This window comes from Episyrphus balteatus, chromosome 4 (assembly GCF_945859705.1).
Source record: "Episyrphus balteatus chromosome 4, idEpiBalt1.1, whole genome shotgun sequence".
Classification (NCBI taxonomy): domain Eukaryota; kingdom Metazoa; phylum Arthropoda; class Insecta; order Diptera; family Syrphidae; genus Episyrphus; species Episyrphus balteatus.
Genome location: NC_079137.1, coordinates 27,452,795 through 27,472,364, shown reverse-complemented (window position 1 = coordinate 27,472,364; position 19,570 = coordinate 27,452,795). Strand labels below are relative to the sequence as shown.

The 19,570-nt window shown below is 29.5% G+C and overlaps 1 protein-coding gene across 3 annotated transcripts in view; it reads left to right on the top strand.

Moving 5' to 3' along the window:
- LOC129918823 (myeloid leukemia factor) overlaps positions 1-19,309 on the top strand; it is a 37,756-nt gene extending 18,447 nt beyond the window's left edge. Inside the window, exons 4-5 of one of the 3 annotated variants that reach the window (XM_055999566.1) lie at positions 206-442; positions 18,546-19,309. In XM_055999566.1, coding sequence (XP_055855541.1) covers positions 206-442; positions 18,546-18,726 — 418 coding nt within the window. In that variant the 3' untranslated portion in view covers positions 18,727-19,309. Of the gene's footprint in view, positions 1-202; positions 443-8,977; positions 9,129-18,545 lie in introns of those variants that run through there. The other 2 variants (XM_055999565.1, XM_055999567.1) reach the window with 2 other exon arrangements.
- Positions 19,310-19,570: the final 261 nt, after the last annotated feature.

Sequence of the window (19,570 nt, the reverse complement as noted above, 5' to 3'; positions counted from 1 at the left end):
TGTTCTATTTTGTTATCTGTCTTATTTACAATTCATCCATATAACAAACTAACTCAGCCAAATATCTTGCAAATATTACATCATTTTTGTGTCTCATCAACGCCTTTTTTTTGAAAATAATAATGTAAATAAACATTTTAATCGACCAAAATTGCAAAAACAAATTCTCGTCGAAACGTTCTACTACAATTCATACTTCCAGTAGGATAACGTCAACTTCGTCTTCAACTTCTTCAACCCAAAAAGCTACAGAATTTTCTTCAGCATCGGCAGCAACAACTACACAAAACACTCAATCATCGAAATTATCATCTGCATCGGTCAGACGAACTGCATTGAGAAATGCATCCATGGCTACACCACGTAGACCGCTGCGTACCCCATCTTCATCGCCGTTGGCTCTAACTACGTCTGGCCACAGTAGTACATCCGCAACAATAAGGTTTGTTACAAAGCTAGCACAAAATTCAGTACTTAAGAGTGCTTAATACTCTTAATAACAAACAGATCTTACTACATCCATCCAAAATATTTTAACTTATTATTTAAATTTTCATTTTCTACGCAATATTAATGCCGTTTTCCATTGGGCGTTAACTCTTTCCGGGGCAGTGGTATGACAATTGTACCACCTTTTTTTAGCATTTTTTCAAACTAAAATTTGCAATGGTATTAAATTAATATCACATTTCTATGTAAATTTTTTTTCTTGAAGATATTGGTTTCAACTTAGGTTGAAACCAATTAAAGTTTGAAAAAATGCTAAAATTGGTGGTACACTTTTCATACCAATACCCGGGAAAGAGTTAAAAAGTATTCGAAGTCTTGAAAGCATTAAATTTAATCACGAAAAAATACTTTCAATGATAGACCAATTTCAATTCTCGATTTCAAGTGACATAAATAATTTTATTTTAATTATTAAAAAATGCATTGTTACTGCAGTTTAACTCGCAATTGCCTCCACTGGATCTATCTAAAATCATCAATAACAATTAAATAAAGCCCTTCGTACTCCATGGTGTTTATAAAAATCTTTAAGAATAGGCTTAAAAATTCCTTTACAGTTCTTTTCGTGAAAAGTTTATCCAATGGAAAACGACATAAATTTGATATTATTTTATCTTTGTCTGTGAAAGAGAGTGGTGCATAAGATTTTTTAAGTCGACGTACTTTAAATTATAAGGCATATTGTAAATGGGTTAACGAAACATTCGTTTATTGAGTGGAAACTACCTCACATTTGACCAATGTTACACATTACTGTATATAATACATACAGTGGTGGCCAAAATAATAAGAGTGAAATCGTTTTTTTAAGATTTTATCTTATTATGCAGTTTATTTTTTCAATAAAATTTAAGTAACCATAAATAACAAAAATTAGTCTTATTACCAGAGTGGTAATGCCAATTTCTCAAACAAAAAATATTTTACTAGTGAAAATTGAAAAAAAAAAAATCGAAATTCTTTTTTTTTTTTTTTATTTTATACTTCGAAAAATCGATTGCTAAACACTTCTAGAATATAGTCACCAAATATGAGCTCTTAATATTAATGGGAAGATCCTCCGCTTCGCAGTTTTACATTTTTACATCAATCTTCTACTAAAAAAAACATAAATAAATCGACTTTTTAGCAAATGCCTTTTCATATTCTTGTAGAAAATTAAACGCTCTATAAAAAAGGACTTATACACTTTTTTCGTTTATCTAACCGTTTGAGGTCCAAAAATTGAGAAAATCTTTAAAAATTCGTTTTTATTTCTTAATTTTGTAACAAATTAAAAAATTATAATAATCAAATGGGAAAGACATACTCTTGTAGAAGAAAACAGATTGTTCCACAAAAAAAGATGTTAGAGGTCAAAAGTTAAAAAAAAAAAATTATATAAAGATTTTTTAATTTTCAAAATTTTCTAATTCACTGAAAAGTTATTATTATCTTATATATATAATTCTCCTGTGCCTTTTAAACGACTTGATAGATTTTTCTGAAATTTGGTGGGTGTGATAAGGTCCATCCGAGACAGGTTTTGTGTTATAATTGAATCATTTATTTGCAAAACATGATAAGTCCATGCTTTTAAATTTTTGAGGAGAAGAAAAAAACGTTCTATTTTCTTTTGATATGCGTAGAAAAATTTATAAAAAATATATTCTGTAGAACTCTTGCCTAGCTACAAAATACCGTTTCGTTTTTAATTTTTGGAGCGATAGCTCAAAAGATAAAAAATAAAAACGCTTTTGGACTTATCATACTTTGAAAATAAACGGAGGTGAAATTAGTTTTTAAATGAATATGCAATTTTGTTTTTAGCCCCAGTCTATCAAACAATTGTATTTGAGAATAAAATACAATGTCCGGACTAATTATTTAACTTTAAAGTAGCTTTAAACTTAAGATTTTCAGCCATTAATCTAATATACCATTAACACAAAAAGAAGCTGTTGTTTATTTTCAAAAGATGATAAGTCCGAGACTTATTCTATTTTTGATACTAAAAAAATATTTCGCGTAGCTGTAAAATCGGATATACAGGGTGTCCCACAGTCACCGCCTCAAACGAAAACCATGGATTCCTGAGGTCATTTTAAGTCGAAAAACTTAAGAGGTAATTTTCTCGTTTTCGTCCCGTTTTCGAGTTACCACGGTTTTTATGATTTTTGTTCTCTTTTCTCTTATCTAGCTTTATCTTTGCCAAACTACGTTTGATTTGAAAATTTTTTTTTAAAACCAATCAAGAATTTATTACAGTTTTAGTTTGTCTCAAAACTTTTTTTTCTGCGGACAACCGTTTCTCCACAATTTTGCATCAAACACAATTTTTTTCGTTTTTTAAGTTGTTTTTTTCACTTTCATATCATTTAAGTCAAAAAAACACGTTAATAAGTATTAATTTTTTGTGCTTTTTATTAAAGCCCAGTTTATTTTCATAAAAAAAATAAGTTTTATTTCATAAAAAAGGCTACTGAAATTAATTTAAAAAAATAAACAAACTGAGTGAATTAAAAAAAAAATAATTTTTAAATAAAAAATTAATTTAAATGAATTAAAAACTTTTTCTGAGCTATTGTGGTTAAGAAAAGAACAAATAAATAAAGCTCAGGAAAAGTTTTTAATTCATTTAAATTAATTTTTTATTTAAAAATTATTTTTTTTTTAATTCACTCAGTTTGTTTATTTTGTTAAATTAATTTCAGTAGCCTTTTTTATGAAATAAAACTTATTTTTTTTTATGAAAATAAACTGGGCTTTAATAAAAAGCACAAAAAATTAATATTTATTAACGTGTTTTTTTGACTTAAATGATATAAAAGTGAAAAAAACAACTTAAAAAACGAAGAAAATTGTGTGTGATGCAAAATTGTGGAGAAACGGTTGTCCGCAGAAAAAAAAGTTTTGAGACAAACTAAAACTGTAATAAATTCTTGATTGGTTTTAAAAAAATTTTTTCAAATCAAACGTAGTTTGGCAAAGATAAAGCTAGATAAGGGAAAAGAGAACAAAAATCATAAAAACCGTGGTAACTCGAAAACGGGACGAAAACGAGAAAATTACCTCTTAAGTTTTTCGACTTTAAATGACCTCAGGAATCCATGGTTTTCGTTTGGGGCGGTGACTGTGGGACACCCTGTAGATGGAGTAGATACTTCATATTTTAAAGACAGACGTGGTTATCCCTGGAGTACAAATTTAGTCAAAAAAACGAATTTTGAAAAAAGTGGACTTATCATGTTTTGCAAATAAATGGTTCAATTGGCCCCGTAGGTGGCGCTATTGTCAAGTTATATGCAAATTCCGTATTTGGGGTCGAATGACTGAAGAGATTTTTGTGAAATTTTGTGTGTGCGATAAGGTCTATCCGAGACAGGTTTTGTGTTATAATTGGATCCGGTAGGTGGCGCTGTTATCCAGTTATGTACATTATGTATATGCAAATTCCGTATTTGGGGTCGAATGACTGAACAGATTTTTGTGAAATTTTGTGTGTGCGATAAGGTCTATCCGAGACAGGTTTTGTGTTATAATTGGACCCGGTAGGTGGCGCTGTTGTCAAGCTATATGCAAATTCCGTATTTGGGGTCGAAAGACTGAACAGATTTTTGTGAAATTTTGTGTGTGCGATAAGGTCCATCTGAGACATGTATTGTGTTCTAATTGGACCCTGTAGGTTGCGCTGTAGTCAAGTTTGGGGAATGAATGGACAGATTTTTGTGAAATTGTTTGTGAATGATAAGGTTCATTCGAGACAGATTTTGTTTAATAATTGGACCCAGTAGGTGGCGCTGTTGTTTAGTTATAGGAAAATTGCATATTTTGAACGATCGATTTGTGAAATTTTGTGTGTGTGATAAGGTTCATTGGACACATGTTTTGTTTCATAATTGGACCCGGTAGGCTGCGCTGTTGTCAAATCTTAAGAAAATTGCATATTTTAAACGAACGACTTGACAGATCTTTGTAAAATTGTATGTGTGATATGGACCCGGTAAGTATCGCTGTTGTCAAGTTATAGTGAAATTCCATATTTGGAGTTTGAAAGACTGTATAGATTTTTGTGAATTTTTGTGTGTGTGATAGGGTTCATTCGAGACAATTTTTTTTTATAAATGGACCCGGAAGGTGACGCTGATGTCAAGATATAAGCAAATTCAATATTTGGGGTTTAAAATCATTCAACTGTCTTAAGTTGGACTTGACTTCATGTTACTTGGCTTTTAAGATGAAATTATAATCTGAAGCACACTGGTAACTGGTAATGAAACGGGAGAATGTGTCATATTTGTCGTGTATGCAGCCGGGTTTTATCGATTTATTAGACGTTATCATATCAAACAAAAAAAACACCAAAACCAATTTTGCCCAATTCATCAGCTTTTTTTAAAATTTAACTTATGTAGGAACACATTACTAAAAGGACCCCGCACATTTTGTATGGGAAGTGGCCCTCGGTGAAATTGTCTGAAATTTTAGTATGTTGTTCTCTTGAAGCTCCTGATCAAAATATGGGCAGAAAGTCGAAAAATGGACAGTTTTTAAGATAACGGTTTTTTTCCGATGACTATCTCAAACCTGTTATTATGATTGTAACTCTCTTTATTGTGTTTTGCGTTATTTTTTAGTGGAATTCATAGGTTTTTAGGGTCGCTGAAACCGAATCCGAAGTCTATTTTGGCCCATCACTTCGGGTTTTCAAGATAACGGGCTTCAAGAGAACAACATACTAAAATTTCAGACAATTTCACCGAGGGCCACTTCCCATACAAAATGTGTTGGGTCCTTTGTAAATAAAAAGATTCGAACTTTCATTTTAAAATAATCCAACTTAATAAAATTTAAACTTATTAACTATGTAAGTATACATAGAAACACAAAGTGAAAAAAGTAAAAAAAGTTTCTAATTGATCAAATAATTTAAATTTTTAAATGTCACATCAATAAAATTGTTTTTGTTATTTTATACTTTAATTTACTTTTAATACTTTGTTTGACTTTGTGTTTCGATGCAGTTCTAGCTTTATTGGATAAAAATAAAGAAATTTTTAACATGAAATCATTTCAAAATAGTAAAAAATATTTTGTTTGATCTGTCACTAGGACACAAATAAATTTACAAAATAAAATTCTTACTAATTGAATTTCCTAAATAGCCAAAATATTTGTGCTCCACATATCAACCGAACCGAGTGAACCGGAAAAAGTTTTACACATTACAGGGCTAAAATTAAAAAAAAAAAATACTTGGAAATTCGGAACGAAGTCCGCCGGGTCAGCTAGTAATAATTATATAATGACTTTTCAGTGAATAAGAAAATTTTGAAAACTTAAAATAAAATAGTAGACCAGGGTCGATAATTTTTGAAACCAAAAAAAATCATAGTAGAATGAAACCCATTGCAAAAGGAGGTGAATATGATGAAAATTAAAGGAATAATAAATTACGGGCGAGCCGAGTTCGGGAAGTGGGTGGGTTGAGTTTTTAATGGTAAAAAATGGTATATCTCGATTTGCGGCAAAACTACAAATCCTATAGAAAAAAGTTGTATGGCAAAGTTGTAGGTAATAAAAAGATCTACAACTTTTGTATCGACATTTTTTCACATAACCTCAAAATTTATGTGAAAAATTCAAAAAACCGAGTTTTTGGTTTTTTATTTTTATCTTTTTCAAAAACAAAAATTTATATACGAAATTTGGTGAAAACTTACCTTATTATGTCCCAAATACACCGTAATTTATTTGATTTAAAATATTAATTTGTTTACCTTATTTTGACCTAATACCAAAAAAACACCCTAATTTTCAATCGAAAATTCACGTGTCAAAATATCAGCTTTTTTCAAAAAGTCGGTATGCATTTCGTTCGTTTAAATGTCTATTTTCTGATGGTGTAAAAAAAATTTACATTAGAATACTCAAAAAATGAAAAAAGCTTGAATTCGAAAAAAATTTTTTATCATTGTTTACAATTTTGGCCTATTTATTCAAATTTACACTTTAATTACTCAAAAAACGTAAGATTTATCAATGTTACATGAAATCTTACGTTTTTTTTTTTACACCATCAGAAAATAGACATTTTAACGAAGGAAATGCCCACCGACTTTTTGAAAAAAGCTGATATTTTGACACGTGAATTTTCGATTGAAAATTAGTGTGTTTTTTTGGTATTAGGTCAAAATAAGGTAAACAAATTAATATTTTAAATCAAATAAATTACGGTGTATTTGGGACATAATAAGGTAGGTTTTCACCAAATTTCGTAGAAAAATTTTTGTTTTTGAAAAAGATAAAAATAAAAAACCAAAAGCTCGGTTTTTTGAATTTTTCACATAAATTTTGAGGTTATGTGAAAAAATTGTCGAAACAAAAGTTGTAGATCTTTTTATTACCTACAACTTTTCCATACAACTTTTTTCTATAGGATTTGTAGTTTTGCCGCAAATTGAGATATACCATTTTTTACCATTAAAAACTCAACCCACCCACTTCCCGAACTCGGCTCGCCCGTAATTTATTTTTCCTTTAATTTTCATCATATTCACCTCCTTTTCCAATGGGTTTCATTCTACTATGATTTTTTTGTACTTTTTAATGTTTTTGAAGGCATCGGCACTGGTCTATAGCGACCTTTTAGAGTTGAGCTTTAGCGCCTAGTTTTCATACATAATTACATACATACACATAGATAAGTGTCCATATTTTGAAAGAGGGTATACTTATGTAGATTTTAAGTATCGTCGTATTTTAGCTATTAGTCCAAAATATTTGTGTGAATTAGCTCATTTAAATTGAATGTTAGTTAAAAAAAAATTATTAAGTTTTTCAAAATAGCTAAATGGTTTAAAAAAAAATACAGTTATCGTTCTAGATTTAATGGAAATCTAGTCACATTGGTGTAAAAAAGAAGACGGTGTTTTTCTTTCTGTTTATCGGATAAAACGAACAATTTCTTGTCAAGTATTAAGTCGGAAATATTGGAAAGTGTCATGTTGTCGTATGTCGAGAATATAATAGTAGTGTCGAGTAGATGATAGTACTAGATTAATCAAAACATCTACTATTTGTAGACTACCACCTCCAATGGAACAGGGCTAAAATTGATTTATGTTTTTCCCTCTAAGAATACGTATAGGAAAGTCAAAATTTTGAAATTTATACAATTTCTGGGAAAGAGTTCAGAAAACATGAGAAGGAGTAATTTTTGAAATCTCTTTTTTTGATGTTTTAACTTGTAGGTGTGACCACATGAAAAAGGTCAAATCCTTTTTTTTTACAATCTCTTATAAAACGAATAATACAATTATTACATATTAAAATTATTCTTTTATGAATGCTAATATAATAAAGCTTTTACTCTTAGTTAATACGTGCTAGTAGCTGTGACTAGTCGTGCATTTTATTCAATTGTATTACATTTGAAAAATATATTATTTTTACTTGCTCAATAGGCAAGTATTGGTTTCGTTTCGAAAAAAAAATTTGAGGTTGTAATCAAAACCAACATTACGATCATGGAAAATTCCAAAAAAGTGGGTCTCGCAATTCCGTCCTTGCGTCCATCTGTACACATTTCCACAGCCTAAACGGGTGGAAGTATTTTCTTCAAATTTGATGATTTTTATGGAATTCTGAAAGTTGGTTTTTTTTTTGCTTTTTTTATATCTCTCTTAGAAAGTGTACCTCCCATACAAATTTTTCAATTCAAACCAAATAACTCGAAAACGGCTCTAACGATTTTGATTAAATTTTGCCGACATCATATTCAAAGCAAATTATTTTTTTCAAAAAAAGTCAAATAAAAAAATACTTTTTTTCATTTTTTAACAAAATTTTTCCCTAAATGTCGGCTCTTCCCCAACATCAACAAAATTTCTTTAAATTTATAAATCTTAAAATAGTAAACTAACATAAAAGTGCTTTGAACTGCAAGAGCAAGTACGTTCGACCCCAGTCGTGCATTTTATTTGTTTGAGTTTTATATAAAAAAAAACCTGTACAAATAAATTGTTGTATTTAAATGTAAATCTCTAAAGCAAAGTCTATACAAATAACCCAGTGAAATTTTCTCCTTTTTTTGAAACTTTTAATTCTCTTGACAAATTAAATACATGTATTAATTTCAAATATTATGCCCGGTTTTATTAACTTTTTTTTTTTTTTTTTTCTACTAAAACACTGCAATATACAGTCTCGAGTCAACTTGAATATAAATAACAAATATTTCATCCAATAAATGAAAATATTGGCGACAAAATCGAGCTCTTCTAAAAATATTTCAAAAAAATCATTTCCCAAAGTATTGAAACACAAAGTGGACAAAGTGGCCCACCCTCATAATGTTATTAATTTTACTAGAAAAAAAAGTCTGAAAAGCACCGCTCTCTGTTTTGAAATCATATTCAATCGACTTTCTTAACAATCACTTTAAATCTAAACCCAAATATTTTAATTTACAAATTCTTTATTATAGGGACTGGCGGTTGTGCAATCCTCGCTACTACCGTAAATAAAAAATATATGCTATGAAACAAAACTATTAACGAAAAAACACGAAACGATTTTAGATACAAAAACTGCAACATAACATTATTTAAAAAAAAACGAAAGTAAGCAAATTGTATGGAATGAGAACAGCGAATCTAAAGTGAAGTTGTTATCTCGCATAATGCGATGATAAACTCAAAGCTCAGAAGATTTCATTAAATATTTATTTTCTTGTTTTAAAAGTGTGTTTTGGAGACAATAATTTTCGGTTTTTTGTGCTAAGTAATGCTTCATTTTACACAAAATAACATGTTATAATTTAACATTTTCAAGATGCATAATAAATACAAAGATCGCTTTTTTAATTATCCTGGCGTAATCTGCAATTTTCTTAAATGTGAATTGATTTGATTTTATTCCAAAAAAAACTATCTTTGGATAGTTTTAGAATATATAATATAAATTGAAAAGTGTATTTTGTTCTGTGTTAAGTGTGGTCCCTTGCTCATACTGTGAATGCGAACTACACTTAAATGTTTATCTAGTATACGCTTGCTGATTTCGGGGATACATTTTCTTCCGTTTGGATTTTTTTTTTGTGAAGTGTGAAATTTTGCTCAATTTTAATAAGATGGCCTCAAAGCGATAACAACTGTGGCCCGCCTGTTTTGTTAACGTTTTATTTCTTACAACAAAAAATAAATATACTTCATGTTTAGTATTTCGTGTGCAATAGCTTGGGAAATGATATAAATGACGTTGAGTCATAAGAAAAAAATGTTTACAATAAGAACTCCCATAACATAAGGATTTTCTGTTGACCAAATGTTTTTATCCTAATCAGCATGAAAACTTTTGAAAATGCACATAAGGGTGATTCTTTTGCTCAACCTAGTGCACATACTACTACGATTCGAAATTTGGCAGGCCACACAATTCACTGACCTTTTTACCGACTTCCAAAAAGGAGGAGGTATTCAATTCGTCTTTTTTTTTTTTTTTTTATGTTTGTTACCGCATAACTTTGGACTGAGTGAACCAATTTTGATAATTCTTTTTGTATTGGATAGCTGGTGGCTGCAGTGTGGTCCCATTTAAATTTCGTTCACTCTTAGCCATAAGAACTATTTTAAAAACCATAAAACCCAGTTGTGATCCATGGAAGTCGGTTTTGTTTTTTTTGCTAAAAATGATTATTCTTTTTCCTGATTGAAATACACAAAAAACGGTTTTTTGGACCTTCACTTATTGAAAAAAATCTACCTTCGTCAAATTCTTACCCCTTTAGCAGCGATGATAATGTTGGAATATTTTTTATATTTCAAATTTAAAACAAAATTTCTTTGACAGAATGATGTTTTCTCGAGAATTTTTTGGCATGTTGCGATTTTTCAAACATTATTTGTGTTCCGCTTCATCTTGACTTCTATGTGTTATTTTCTCACTAACACTTCGTAGCGAGCAGGAAATAGTAAATTTATTGTTCGGGCGCTAACTTAATACACCGTGTTTACTAGGGTGCTTCTTACATATATGGTCGAAAAATTTTTTTTTCGAATTTTTAATGGGACACCCCTGCATTATGTTCTACCATATAAGCATAGGATATGGTATTTTTTCCGATTTTAATATTAAAATTTAGGGGTCGCTACCATTCACTAAAGATTTAAGTAAAAAAAAAAAGATCAATTTCAGCAAAAACTTTTTTGTTACAATACAAAGTATCTACGCTTAAGACCCGATTTTTCAATCTTTTAATATCAAAATTTCTTTGAAAACAGCTAAAGATTTAATATAAAGTACTTAATTCTGATAAAAAATTTTAAAATTTTGGGAAAAAAAAACAAAATTTGGTGTATTTTTCAAAACTTTGAATTGTGGTAGCGACCCCTAGAACGTGTGTAAACTGGCCCAAATTTTACCCAATTTATATTTAAGGCAGGAAGAACAAAATGAAAGGGTGTCCCATTAAAATTTCGAAAATTGATTTTTAAGAAGCACCCTAGTGTTTGCATTGGATTCAGTATTTCTTATCATTTTGAAGTATTTGTTTTTCTGTCCCGCTTGCACGTAGTTTTTTTCTTCAACTCTTGCAGAAAAAAGTAATCACTGTTCAAATTGTTCAATGTTAATGTGGTCATCCATGTTGTAATTTGCAACAATCAATTTGTTAAAAAGAATTATATCTGGGGGAAATGATTTAAATTTCGAATTAAATTATTACACTCTTCTGGCAAACAGAACACGAAAGTAGTGCAAAAAAAGGAAAAACCTCACTCTCACCGCAAAATGGAAAACAACACAGCAACCGATTGCTCTGCTCTATGGTCATATCCTTCGAGATACATGGAGTTATCAATAGTTGTACCAAAATTTTCGCAAAAACACAGTTAAAATTTCATTTGATACTCGAAAATTTTATCTGCAGCTGTATTCTACTGATATATTTGTAATACCTATAATCTACAACTGTAGATGAGTACAGTTTTACTCACAACTTTCGTTCCAATCAGTTACATTAAGTTTTATAAATACAATCCCAATATTTCCACACACCTTTAATTATCATATACCTTGAAAAAGATTCAAAAAAACCCAGTTGGTTCATACATATTTCCCACATTTTGCACTGTTTTTATAGCATAACTGACAAATCAATTTGTATTTTTAGGTTTTTTGGATAACGGTTTCTTCATTTTCTCATTCATAAGAGTATTATATTACCTAGGTTTCTAGTTTAAAAATATTTGACCATAACGGCAATGCCTGAGCCATTTTGAAAATATTATACTTATTTCGGGCACTTTACATAATAATTACAGGGTAGGGTATCCGGTAAAGAATGGATAAGCGTGAAATGGCTGATACCTACACTTAGGAGTAGGTTAGGTTAGGTAGTAGTGGTTGTCAGGCAAATTACCCGACACACTTAGGGTGATTTTATTCACTCTAAGTTGAACACAACTTTAGGATTTTTATTTTCAACTTGGAAATTCGTTTATATTCACTCAAAGTTGACGTTTTCAACTTCTGATTTACAAATCTAGAGTTTACCAACTTTGAATTTTCTCAGCTTTGGAAAATATCAGAAGTTTGCCTAGCAAACTTTAAAATTTACCTAGCAAACTTTAAAATTTACCTCGAAATGTCAGTTTCTATTTTAATTTCATAAGTGTCAGTTAAATAAAATGCACGACTGGGGTCGCACGTACTTGCTCTTGCAGTTCAAAGCACTTTTATGTTAGTCTACTTGTAGATTTTAAAAGTTGGATCTAAATTTAAAAAAAAATTGATATTGGGGAAGAGCCGACATTTAGGGCAAAATTTTGTTATATGAAAACATTTTTTTTTGTTATTTGACTTTTTTGAGAAAAAAATAAAAATGCAGTTTTATTGCCACTGCTTTAAATATTACGTATAGAAAGTTTAATCAAAATCGTTAGAGCCGTTTTCGAGAAATTCGTAATATCGTATTTTTTTGTATGGGAGGTATACGTTCTAAACGAGATATAAAAAAACAAAAAAAAAACCAACTTTCAGAATTCCATAAAAATCATCTGTACCAAATTTGAAGAAAATCCATCCACCCGTTTAGGCTGTGGAAATGTGAACAGATGGACGCACATACGCACGGACGGAATTGCAGGACCCACTTTTTTGGAATTCTCCATTATCGTAATGTTGGTTTTGATTAAAACCTCAATTTTTTTTTCGACACGAAACCAATACTTGCCCTATAGAGCAAGTAAAAAGGAGAAGAAAAATTACTATTTTTTTTTAAATTGACCATAAACATCTTCGGATACAACAGAAGAAGTTGGAAGGATGAGCTCTACTTTGAGAGAAGTCTGAACAAGATTCTCCACATCAACATTGGAAAAAAAACTTTTATTTTGTTAAAAAATTAAAAACAAATAAAATGTAGTAAATAAGACCAATATTGATCTTTTTCTGTTTGGTAGTGCAATTTTCAATTCACTCCGAATGTATCTCCATTTTATTTACCAATATCATCGAAGTCAAGAAATCGATGGGCTTAGAAGTGACATTTAATTTATAAGCCAAACTTTAACTTCAGCGTTCTCTTCGTTTTACTTTTGTTTACCCTTTACGGGTACCTTTAATTGTTTATTTTAAAGCAAAAATTGCAGGTTTAAGAGCAAATAATTTTTTGTTCTTTTTGTAAGAATGATAATATTTCTGATTATCATATTTTTTAAAATCGTAGAAATGTTTCCGCTGAAATAAATTGGTTTCTCAACAGCGTAATGACAATTTTCATATTAAGAACATGAATAAAAAAAGCACAAAACTTAAAAAAAATGATTTCAACGACACACAAAATTAAATAAACATTTGAAACTGACATTATTTGTATTAATTGTCACAAATATCCTAGGGATATTTTTCAAACAGAAAGTAGGTCAACTCTAGATTTAAAACTGAGGAGTTAAGTAACAAGTAAGTGAATAAAACAAAATCTCAACTTTCATTTCAACCGCTTATTTGAAGTCTACTCTAGAGTTAGCAAACTTGTTGATCAATAGTGAATAAAACCGCCCTTAGACCCTTATGGATCCATTGTGATACCACAGATGACTAGCAAGTTAGGAACTCACTAGGCGAATCACTCGGAGCTTCTTATGAATAGGGATCGACTTTAAACGTCTGTTTTCACTAGATCGCTAGTGTCCTCGTAGAAGCGTTCTCCTAGATGGAGTTTCCTTCTAATAGATAGAGCAGGGAAGGTGCACAAAAGATGTTGAACAGTTTCCTCTTCTTCTTTATCCATGCAACTTCGGCAGAAATCGTTAGAGAACACGTCTAATAACAATTATGAGTATGACTATTCTAAAAAGAGATGGAAAAAATGTCTATCGCAACCAGTTTAAGCCTAGTACGCTGCTGAAGCGAAAAGAAATTTTCCATACAAAATTTTCGTAACGAAATCGTGAACGGAAAATTTCGTTTAGTTTTTCAGTTCGCAGCTCTAGCGAAAAATTGGAGAGTTTTCACTCATTTGTCACTTACTTTTTACTGTCCTGTGCATTTTTCTTGACTCCAGGAGCAGTGTTGACGGTTTTTTTTCACTTTTAATTCATTTATTTCTTGCTTTAAAAATTATTTTCTGTTTATTTTTCTTGATTTTAAATTAATTTTGAATTTTTTTATTTTGACTTTGACAGAATACTCGATGATATTTTTTCGTTAGCATTTTCGTTGTCGACTTTAGACTTTAGGTTTTTGTTGCAGAAATCGTTCAATGGGTAATAAAAGAAGATAAAACCGCGTAGTGCTATTAAATGAGGGGGTGGAAATTGAAGATAGGGATGCTAAAACCCCCTTTTTGTTTTTTCAATAAATCTCGTAATTAAAGCAAAATTTTGATATACACTTCGCGTCACTTGAATAGAAACAACATTTTTTCTTTAGAAAAAAGCGATTGGCGCTTTGGTGAGGTAACTTAGTAGATTTTTGGTTTTGCATTTTCAAAGAGGAACTTTTAACAAACAATGTTGTAAAAACAAAAAACCCAAAACAGAAACCGTATGGCTTCTAGTTGCGTTTTTTCGCATTACCTCACAAAAAACAGTGTTTTTTTTTGCGTCACTTGAATAGAAACAAGCTCTTAAATTAGATAAAAATGATGAAAAATCATGGGAAACACTAATTATAGTAAAGCAATATTAAGCTTTGACATTATTTGCACATTATAACCAATTATGGGCTACGAGCTACCAATAGGCACCACAGAAAATGCATAAATAGCAGCTAACATTGGAAATGCACCTGCACTATGCAAAATCGAGAAAGATATTGGAAAATTTGCCAAATTTGGATGAGATAATTTTTAAAATATCGTAAACTAGTGATAAAATCAAAAAATAAGACAGGTGAGACCCAAGTCACGAGCAGAGAAAAAAATAACTTAAAAACTAGCTGCAATTTTCTTCACTTTGCCGCTAAAATCGGTCAAAAACGTGGTGTTAGTGCGATGGAAACGTGTTGGTTTGTTCCATCCTGGAAGTTATAAAAGGTGCACAACATTAAAAGAGCCTCAAAATGCAAAATAACAACATTTTAAGTTCTACTAAAATTACAAAAAAGTTAACTATTTTATAGTTGCATTCGAATTGAAAAGTAGTGAGGTAAAGAGTGGTTTTTTAAAGGAAAACATACCAACTCAGATGGACCACGTTAATATTAGCCCTATTTCATTGGTTTATAAAAGAATAACCTTTATCGCATCGCCAATAAAGGGCACTAAAATGTGTTATAGTAATACGCTTTGTTTTTATGACGTGCAATAGCAAAATTGAAGCTTCACGCTTCAAAAACAGATGCTTACTTTTACAAAGAAATAATGGTAGAAGCTCTTGGCAAGTTTAGGAACGTGGAAGAACGACCGTCTTAGAGATTGCACAAGGAGAGTTCAAGAAAAAACAACGCAATAAAAACAAAACAGATGCATTCCGGATAAAAACGAAAGTTTATTTTACTTATTCAATCCTTAAATTGTAGAAAATGTCATTTTCTTAATTTGTAAGAAGTTACCAAACACTTTTATCACTTTCTCCAATTAGGTCCACGATTGTGTACAGTAGAAGTGCATTTTCAATGTTAAATTCTATTTATGCATTTTCTGTGGTGCCTATTGGTAGCTCGTAGCCCATAATTAGTTATAATGTGCAAATAATGTCAAAGCTTAATATTGCTTTACTATAATAAGTGTTTTTCATGATTTTTCTTCATTTTTATCTAATTTAAGAGCTTGTTTCTATTCAAGTGACGCAAAAAAAAAACTGTTTTTTGTGAGGTATTGCGAAAAAACGCAACTAGAAACCATACGGTTTCTGTTTTGGGTTTTTTGTTTTTACAACATTGTTTGTTAAAAGTTCCTCTTTGAAAATGCAAAACCAAAAATCTACTTAGTTACCTCACCAAAGCGCCAATCGCTATTTTCTAAAGAAAAAATGTTGTTTCTATTCAAGTGACGCGAAGTGTATTGCATTTAACACTGTTTTGTGGAGAATTAAATTTACTACCAGAATGTTTTTTTAAAAATTGAAAAAAAAAATTCCATAACAAAACATTCCAAACAAAGACAACAAAAATCAAAAAATTCGATTTTTTTAGTTTTTTTTTTTGCTTTTTTGGCTTAATCTTTTTTTTTGGGCTGAGATAGACATGAGCATTGCTCAAAAAAAAAAGAAGATTAAATTTCCCTCAAAATCCTGGGCTCATTAAATTTTTTCATCGAAAATTAACTGAAGTATGGCCATTTGAATCTATCTTTTTTCGTATTTTTAAATTTACTCAAGTAAAAAAGAAACATGTGAGGGGGAGATACGATAGCTTAGGAAGCAAAAATTGATATTGGTTTTCTGTAGAGGGTTCTAATATAATGATTGGTTATTATGGGAGGGGGGATCTATTTCCCCCCAATTAGGTGGGAGGGGCAATTTTCTAAAAAAAATACTTAAAATAAAAAAAAATATTAAAAAACAAGCAATAAAAACTCGTGAACGTGTTAGTTCCTTTCTGTAAAACATAGCCTTTATCCATTCTTTGCCGCACAACCTGTATACATAATTCAATGGCAAATAGACCCCAGATCTAAATAATGTACTATTTAAATTGTTATTTAAAAAAAAATATTTTTTTTTCTATTACATTGTATTACATTGTTATGTTTTTGGAATTTTTTAAATTTATTAATTTTGTAACTTTATCTAATTTTTATAAATTTATAATACAAACAATTCATTTATATTCGTATATATGTATATTAGGGTGGGTCAAAACATCGAAATTCTTTTTTTTTTATTTGGTACTCCAAAAAATCGATTGCTAGACCCCTCTAGGATATACACACCAAATATGAGCTCTTTATATTAATGGGAAGGTCCTCCGCTTTGCAATTTTCCATTTTTACATCAAGCTTCTACTAAAAAAAAATAATTTTTTTATTAATTGACTTTTTAGCAAATTTCTTTTCATATTCTTGTAGGAAATTGAACGCTCTACAAAAAAGGCCTTATACACTTTTTTCGTTTATCTAACCGTTGAATAGATATTTGAGGTCCAAAAATAGAGAAAATCTTTAAAAATTCGTTTTTTGTTCTTAATTATGTAACAAATTGAAAAATTATAATATTCAAACGCGCAAGACAAATTCTTTTTGCAAATTGATTGCTCCACAAAAAAGGTCAATAACTTTTTTCATTAATCTAACCATTCTAAAGATATTCGAGGTCAAAGTTAAAAAAAAATATAAAAACATTTTATATTTTTAAAAAATTTCCAATTCACTGAAACTTCATTATTTTCAAATAAACAAGATATATTCTTGTAGGGGCTTAAACGTTCTACAAAAAATTCCTTGGAATCAAATTGATTGCTTTAACCGTTAAGAAGATATTCGTATCCAAACCAATGCTCACTGATTTCAATAGTTTTCTTATGACCCGTATGCATTGCGATTTGGATACGAATATCTTCTAAACGGTTAAAGCAATCAATTTGATTCCAAGGAATTTTTTGTAATACGTTTAAGCCCCTACAAGAATATATCTTGCTAATTTGAAAATAATGAAGTTTCAGTGAATTGGAAATTTTTTAAAAATATAAAATGTTTTTATATTTTTTTTTAACTTTGACCTCGAATATCTTTAGAATGGTTAGATTAATGAAAAAAGTTATTAAGACCTTTTTTGTGGAGCAATCAATTTGCAAAAAGAATTTGTCTTGCGCGTTTGATTATTATAATTTTTCAATTTGTTACAAAATTAAGAACAAAAAACGAATTTTTAAAGATTTTCTCTATTTTTGGACCTCAAATATCTATTCAACGGTTAGATAAACGAAAAAAGTGTATAAGGCCTTTTTTGTAGAGCGTTCAATTTCCTACAAGAATATGAAAAGAAATTTGCTAAAAAGTCAATTAATAAAAAAATTATTTTTTTTTAGTAGAAGCTTGATGTAAAAATGGAAAATTGCAAAGCGGAGGACCTTCCCATTAATATAAAGAGCTCATATTTGGTGTGTATATCCTAGAGGGGTCTAGCAATCGATTTTTTGGAGTACCAAATCAAAAAAAAAAATTTAGATTTTTTTGACCCACCCTAATGTATATTTTGTTTGTTAAATTTTAAAACTTCAAAATAATAATGTTAATTCAAAATCTGTTGAAAGGATTTTAAATATACTGATTAAGGATTATGTCTAAATTGAATCAGATATTTTGTTGTACCTTTGTAATTTCTTTAAAAAATATATATTTTAAATTTACAGCATAATGCTTGACATTTTATTCTATTGGAAATCATTTAGAAGAAACAGAAACCTTATTCTGAACAGTTCACATTAAAAATGTATTCATTTGATCAGCTTTAAAAACATTAAGCCTATAAAAACATTTTGATTAAAGTTTTTTTGTTATCTACAATACGTTTTGTTTTTAGTGCTTTTGATGTGTTTGCATTCCTTTTCTTAATTCAAAGTTTTAACTATCAATATTAAATAAAATTTTTTGTATTGTTAATGTTTTGCAGCGTTCATCCCCATCCATATAACAACGCGGCCGCACGTCGTAACTTCCGTTCCAAACATACCAAACATCAACAGCAACATCAGGAACAATTGTCTGATGAACAAAATCAGCAACAACAACAACATGAACAAGAACATGAACATGATCAACACCAAGAATTACATAATACCGAATCAAACTAAGCTTACGAGACTTGGATATTACATTTAATTAATAAATAGATTTAGTTTTTGTCTTCTAAATACATAAAAAGATTATAAATGTATTTATCTTCTATATTACCTTAAAATTGATTAAACAAAACTTCTCTTGAAAGCTCATTTCTTCGGCGCTTCTAAATTTTAATATTATTTCAAAACAACCAACAAAATCAATTATTATTCCGTTATATTTTAATTCAAAAATTGATCATCTTTGAAACAATAGCAAATTTGTTTATTTTTTTTTATTTTAAGAACATTTTTGATACATAATGTAATAAAATATGAACGTTATATCAAAGTGAAGAATTTATCCTCAAAACATATTATTTGATTTTTTATGGTCTGTTTAAATTTAAAAGCAGAGGATGTGCTTTTACTAATAATATTAAATACCAACAAAAAATATTCCTTGCATTTTAGGAAAAGAGCATTGTTATATCACTTTCAAAATTTCGATTTAAGACAAATGCCTACATAAAGGTTTAAAAAAAAATAAATGTAAAATTGCAACACATGCTACAAAATTTAACCTAAATAACTTTATAGAACAAAAAAAAATAAAGTTATGTATACATTATAATTCACATTTTAAGTTCATAAAGCGGCCGAAATTAAATGAATGAAAATCGAACGAATGAGTAAAAAAAATTAAGATTGTATAAATAAAATAATAGGAACAAAAATGAGTTGTTTTCTTAACCCTTTATAATCACCATGGCGTCACGTGAGTTCTTATTTGTCCTATAAACCAAAAACTTAACTTTTCAGGAGAGCGTTTTTAAACTTCAAAGTGGTGGTTTACTTATTATTTTGAGCCTAATCA